At 31.9% G+C, this 6,956-nt stretch overlaps 1 protein-coding gene across 3 annotated transcripts; it reads right to left on the bottom strand.

The window, feature by feature from the left end:
- LOC123920159 (pentatricopeptide repeat-containing protein At4g33170-like) lies at positions 1-4,024 on the bottom strand. Of its 3 annotated transcripts, none has more exons than XM_045972346.1 (3): positions 3,813-4,024; positions 235-2,457; positions 1-123 (listed from the first exon to the last, which is right to left on the bottom strand). In XM_045972346.1, exons 1-2 carry the CDS (start codon positions 3,921-3,923, stop codon positions 259-261), a joined length of 2,310 nt encoding a protein of 769 aa, XP_045828302.1. In that variant the 5' UTR covers positions 3,924-4,024; the 3' UTR covers positions 1-123; positions 235-258. The 3 variants fall into 3 exon arrangements, with proteins under 3 accessions (XP_045828302.1, XP_045828303.1, XP_045828304.1); XM_045972347.1 differs by lacking the exon at positions 1-123 and having other exon boundaries at positions 153-2,152; positions 2,253-2,457; XM_045972348.1 differs by lacking the exon at positions 1-123 and having other exon boundaries at positions 153-2,149; positions 2,253-2,457.
- Positions 4,025-6,956: the final 2,932 nt, after the last annotated feature.

The following is a 6,956-nucleotide window of genomic DNA, read 5'->3' as shown; positions in this document are numbered from 1 at the left end:
TGTTGAACTTGGTTTTTAATCTCATCCTTAAGGAAATGGAGTGGATTTGAACTCAGTTAATACATGCTGTACTTTTTTGTGTGAAGCTACAATCAAAACTCAAAAGTTAACTTCCTAGAACAATTCAAAACTAGTCAATATATAAAGTAATCTATGTGATGTAAAAGTAAATGTCAAAAGGTGTAAACAAAATGTTTCTGCTTTTGGTCATATCTTGATTGGTAACTCATGAACTTTTTAGCTGCATCTTAGGGGATATCAGAGAAACCCACCAACATTCCCACAAGAGCATTGTCCATTGACAAATTTATGTAGCCTCTTACTATCTTTAACAATGATTTCCCTACTAGTCAGTGTTGAGATATACTTCATAAAATTATGGCAATCCCTGCACATTAAGGTATTCTTAACAACTCTTATTGGTGAAGAATTTGGCAAATTCTCCAACCCAAATGTAATGGCTAGTTTCTCACTGTGATAAATGCTAGGGGAAGATGTCTTTTCATCCTCTTCTTTGTCACATATTTCCACACTTTCTAACATCTCATATCCAAGATTCTTTGCTTTCACAAGTAAATCCTCCAATGATTTATTTACTAGTGAACTCTCTATGTGTGCCTTATCATTTGTTTCAAATGAATACACTCTGTCTTTGATGCTAATCCAGCTCCAGTCCTTTAACTTTTTAACTTTCTCTTCTTTCATTATATTCTTCACTTTAGAAACTTCATCGAATCTCCCGGCTGAGGCGTACGTATTCAACAACAATCCGTATGTCTCTACATCTTTTGGTTTGAGACTTAATAACTTTTCTGCAGCATGACATCCCAATTCTAGATTCCCTTGGCTTAAACAACCAGCTAACAAATTCGACCAAATAAACTCACTAGCTTCATAATCCATTTTTTTTATCAAATTGAAAGCTTCCTCTAGCCGACCGAGCCTCACTAACATATCAACCAAACGAGCATAATGGTCCATCAAAGGTTTAATTTTATATTCCTTTTGCATAATCTTAAAGTAATTGAATGCTTCATTGGTCATACCAGCATTTCCACAGGCCGATAAAATGCCGACAAAAGTGACCTGGTTTGGTCTAACTCCTACAAGTTTCATATCTTCGAAAAGATTCAATGCTTGCTTTGACCAACCATGCTGTGCAAAACCATTAATCATGGAAGTCCATAATATCATTGTTCTAATGGACATCTCTAGAAAAGCTTTGCTTGCTCTCTCGATGCTTCCACATTTGTTATACATATTAACCAAAGAAGAACCTACAACATCGTCTGACACCAACCCAGTTTTGATCATCCGAGCATGAATCTGTTCTCCTTGTTCTAAAGCCATCATTCTACTACAAACACTCAACACACTTGAGAGCGTAAACGAATCAGGTTTCATGCCAGACTGATTCAACTCGGAGAAAAGTTTGAGTGCTTCACTTCCAATTCGGTATGCAGAAAGATTATCCTTTGAAAGTTCCATCATTTGTGCAAATCCAGCAATCATAGCATTCCATGTAATCAAATTGACAGCATCCATTCCTTTAAAAACCCTTTGAGCTTCACCGATACAACCACATTTAATGTACAAATACAATAAAGAATTTTGAACGCGTAGGTTCGATTCGTACCCTAATTTAGTACACAAAGAATGAACCTGAACGCCAAGCTCCAAGCACTTAACCTCACAACACTGAGTCAACACAGTAGTTAAAGTGTACTCATTAGGCTCAACCCAAACTTCATCTAAAAGCATCTCAACAAAAACTCTCAAACCCTTCATAGCTTCACCATTTTCGCCGCAAGCAGAAATCGCAGCAGTCCAAGAAATAACATCTTTTTCTTTGATTCTCCTAAATGCTTTTAGACCAAATTCCAACCTACCACCACATTTAGAGTATAAACTACAAAGTGCATTGCCGATACTTGTGTCAAAATCAACATTGTATTTGATTATGTAAGCATGTAACTGTTCTCCTAACTTCAAAGAGTGCAAAGATGTACAAGCATTAATGGCTATAGCAAGAGTGTAAATTGAAGGGTAACATTCTGAATGTAACATCTCTTGAAACAAATGTACAGCATGTATTGGCATTGAGTTTTGTACATAACCCTTCATTAAATTTGTCCAAGCAATAACATTTCTGCTGTTCAAGTGATCAAATGCTCTTTTAGAATCCTCTATGTTACCGCATTTGGCATAAACGCTGATTAGAAATGTTGACAAAAAAGGGTCTTCATGGTTACCTGTTTTCACTATGTGACAGTGAATAATTTGTGTGGATGAAAAGGAGCAGTTTTGTGAGCATTGTTGTAACAAGGGAATGTAGAAAGATGAATCCACTTCCTCTTTACATTCTTTTGCAAATGAAAGTGCTTCTTGAAAATTAAGGTGCCTACTGGGATTCAAATGTGTGGATATGTGGCTTTTCTGTAATGAAATGCTTTGTCCCTGAAAGCATAAGGTACAGGTTAACATTGAATTAAGTAGAAGAGATTAATGTTATATACTAGTTAAACTAGAATTTTTTCCTTTAGAATGAAATAAACAGTGGATACTTTTTAAGGTTAATTACAAAAATTAATTATTAATTTTTTTTTAATCCTTATAACTTAATTAATAATTATAATTTTGCAACTCCGTTTAAAGGTTTGAATTAGGGTATTGTTGGATTGACTTTTGAATAACTTATTTGGACTGTAAGCTTTGTGTTAGTGTTTGAGAGAGCTTATACAAATAACTTATGACATGTTTATAAGCAATTTTTAACTTATTTCAGTAAGACTATGGACCCATTTGGATTGCCTTATTTTTGAGATTATGAAAAATAGCTTATGCAAATAAATAAGTTTTTATGTTAATTCATAAGTTCTCACTAACAAAAATTGTATCTTCATAAGTTGTTTTTTCATAAACTACCTTGACAAGCTTATGAATAATACATAAGAGTTTATTTATTTGCATAAGTTGTTTTGCACAAGCTCAAAAATAAGTTAATCCAAACGGGCCCTACGTTTAGACAAATAACTTAATTAAACACGTATAACGTACACATTTATCATCTACGTGCTTATACATAAGTTATTTCTATCTTGGAGAGCTTATGGACTATTTTAAGTTGTTTTAACAGGCTCTCCGAACAATCTAGCATCACAAGTGTTTGTGTCAGTGGATAAACTCAGTAAGTCAATCTAAACAGGGCCTTTTTTTTAGAAAACTTGGTATTCGGCCCAATGACCGATTTATTCAAGGGGTCCAATCCCACCATCCGCGAGGCCCATTAAAAGCTAGAGCAAAGCTCTCTATGGACTAGTCCACCAAAATTGGCACGGGGGGAATCGATCCCGAGACCTTCAGATCGAAAGCCCTGAGTCAAGACCACTAGGCTAATTAACCTAATCAGGCCTTAAGTTGATTCAATATAACTTATGAAAATAGCTTACAACATATAACTTACTACGCTTTGATTGGTGGTAACTGATAAATAAATAAAAAGTATGATTGGGATGTCAATTATCATATAATGATGCTTTGGCATATCAATTTTGGTTATAGAAAAAGAATCAGCCTATAGATAAGCTCTTATATGATACTAATCTCTTATTCCAAAAATATCAATTAAGCTGTTTAGCCAAACACAATTTATTTATATAGAAAAACAACTAAATAATAAAAAGACTGATTGTTGGATAAAAATGTAACTGTAAATGCAATTCTTGCATTTGGTTTAGAACTGCTTCGGTAACAATCAGCATTAGTGATAATATAAAGAAGTAATTAAATTAAAAGACTAAGATATTTTGTACCTTATCTAGTGGAAAAGTGGTTGGTGGGTATTTTCTGAATTGTGGTTGGAGGTTAAGAGTTGCAGTGACAGAAAGTGAGGAAGGTAGAGAAACCATGGCATGCAAATTCATCCTATGATGACTATGAAGGGATAGAAGAAATTCAGAAATATTTCATCTTTCTTGATAAAAGAACCGATATACAATGTGAACCAGTGGCTGAGGACATGTGTTTTTTTAAGTTACGAAATTAGTTTGGTTTTGTAAGAAAAAAAACTAGATAAATAAATGGATATTGAAAATAAAACTTATATATTAGTATAAAATTATACTTTAGAAAAACTAAATATTATAAATTTGAATCAAGCAAAAATATTTTACAATAATTTATTGCTATTTATTATCAACAACAAAAAATCATTCTAAAAAAATAATAATAATTTCTTACTAAATAGCATTTTTCAAATTTAAATATTATACATTTTGGTTTTCTGCACGAGCATTACTCAATTGGTAGGACTTAGAATTCCCACTAATTCACCTCAAGAGAATTTTAGCTATTAAACTACTTGACAAAAAATTATTAATAAAGAAGTGGATTAACCGGCAACCTTTCTTCTAAAAAAAATATTGTCTTTTGTGTTGATAATAATAATTTGACTAGGGTTATGCTAAACCGTGACTCGAGGCAATGATTAAGAAAACAAAAATAAAATTTTTAAGTAGAAATGATTTTTTTAAAAAAATTTCAAGGCATTGGATGCAATACTTACAAAATTAATTAATTACCACGTTTTGTTTCTTTAACCATTGTCTCGGAGACACACTGTTTAACATTTCCTTACTTACTACTCCCTCGTCCCAAAATATAAGAACTACTTTGACTACTGCACATGTGCCAACGTATAATTTTGATCTTTAATATTTTTAATTGTCTATTAGTAAAAATTATAAAAACTTGATATTTTGAAAGTACTCATCAAAACAAATCAAACAAGATCTTATATGATAATATTTATATCTATATATTTATATCTATAATATTTATATCTGTATATCTCTGTGATCTTAACTCAGTTGACAAAGACATTGCATTTTATATAAGATTGTCGAAATTCAAACTCTAGACATCTATTTATTCATTTTAAAAGTGAAATTCTAGTCAATAGACTATTTGAAAGAGAAAAAAAAATTATCGCTACTAACTTTTTTTTAATTTGTGAAAAGGTAATTACTACTACTTATTATTATTAGGTTTAAATTACAATTTAATAATGCTTAAAAATTATTAAAATGTTTATAGATATAAGCTTTTATACTTGAAAATAAAATTAATGTTATGTTTTAGTGATTAAAATTAATATGATTCATGTCATAAAAACGAATTAATATGATTCAGATTTTACAATGACTTATTTAATAGTAGGCACTTCAAAACAAATATAATACTCTAAAAAATTTATCTTTCTGCAGATAATGTGAAAGAAAAACACGAATTGAGATTTGGTGTAGTAAATAAGTACACAATTTTTACATAGTTTAAAAATTTGGTGGTTGATTTTTTATCGGACTGTTTAAATTAATAAAATTATAAAAAAAATCTTAGCCGCACATTTTAACATTGTGAAAAGTGTGGGAAAATTTATGGCAAGAAATAAAGCTAACTTATGGTGGGTGAAAGGTGGAATTTTGAGCATAACAATGGGGTGAGATGCACCCCAAGGGTTTCTTTCATCAAAACCCAATATGGTTAGATAATAGCATATGAGAATTATATTTGTCACATTTTCTGGTGAACACTCAAAGGGGTTGTATTATTGATAATATATGAATGATATTACATGAACTTATTAAATATGGACTGATAAAAAATACCACGATCCTTTTACATTGAAAATACAGAGCTATTTATAGGTTACAATTTCCTTCTTCCCCAAGTTTGATCTACTGGAGTTTCGGCCACCACCGCCTTCTCCGGCGAACCAGCGCAAGGATAGGGGTGGTTATTCCTTCCTTCGTCCCCAAGCTATGGAGGAGATAGAGGATGATGGTTTCTTTCCCGTGAAGCTAGGTAGTTGACTTTCTGGAAGAAGAAGATATTTTGGGCGCAATTCCTAGTTCAAAGATATTTGGCGCCACATTGTTTCGTCCCGCCACGTCATGTAGGCTTGCCATCCCGCCTTCCTGGATCACTTTGATTGGGCTTTGTTACTTTTGGACTTATTGGGCCTAACTTATTTGGTCCTCTAATCCACTGTCCGGTCCATCACCATACCGGTTACTCGCGTGTCATATGCATTTCCTATTTTACTATTCCGCTACTTTAGTAATGGACGTTATAAAAATGAGAAATTTTGAGAAAAAATATCCTACCAAGATTTTTACTAGTTCTCTACTTAAGTAGCGAACATAATTATTTACTTAAGTAGCAGACATTATAAAAATGTGAAATTTGAGGAAAAAAAACCTCTAACATAAAAATTTCTCATTTTTATAACATCCTCTACTTAAGTAGCGGATAAAAATCTTGCCCGCCCTTATCAAACATCTCAGAACGACAATTCACATCCGAGGAATTGTTCATCCTCTCTTAAAGTCCTTTATGGATTTAGAGTCGGGAATAGAGTTGTGGCAAGCACCGCAACTTAAGTAGCGGATGTTATAAAAAATGAGATTTTTGAAAAAAAAAAACACCATCCTACGTAGAATCCGTCTGTTGCTTAAGTAGCGGACAGTGATACTTTGGTAAATAACATTAATTTTTTTTTACATAATATATTAAATTTATTGGAAAGAGAAAGTGCGTGCAAAAAAATAGGAATTTATTGGTGGATTAACATTAGGGTATAATAGGAAGATAAGATGGAGAAATACACTTTCTTAATTTGGTGTTACTATTCTGAATGGACACTTAAAAAAACGAAGGGAGTAGTTTTTAGTGAATTTGAATATGTAATAATTTTCGATTGATATACTCTGCCGATTTGAATGGATGAATATCTTTGTTTTTTCGGTAAAAAAAAATAGTGATGGTCACTTTGTCCTCAAATTAATAAAAAAATCAAAGCCAAACTTATTCCTTTATTAAAAAATAAATAAATTATTCTTACATTGTTGAACAAGAAACCATAATACTATATGAGTAAAAAATAAAAACATAAAAGA

This window comes from Trifolium pratense, linkage group LG4 (genome assembly GCF_020283565.1).
Source record: "Trifolium pratense cultivar HEN17-A07 linkage group LG4, ARS_RC_1.1, whole genome shotgun sequence".
Classification (NCBI taxonomy): Eukaryota; Viridiplantae; Streptophyta; class Magnoliopsida; order Fabales; family Fabaceae; genus Trifolium; species Trifolium pratense.
Note: the sequence above shows the minus strand (reverse complement) of the source record. Positions and strands in the feature narration are given on the sequence as shown.

Coding starts and splice junctions, on each gene's coding strand:
- LOC123920159 (XM_045972346.1), bottom strand. CDS start 3,923: ATGAATTTGCATGCCATGGTTTCTCTACCTTCCTCACTTTCTGTCACT. Junction 2,458..3,812: donor CCACTTTTCCACTAGATAAG/GTACAAAATATC, acceptor TTATGCTTTCAG/GGACAAAGCATTTCATTACA.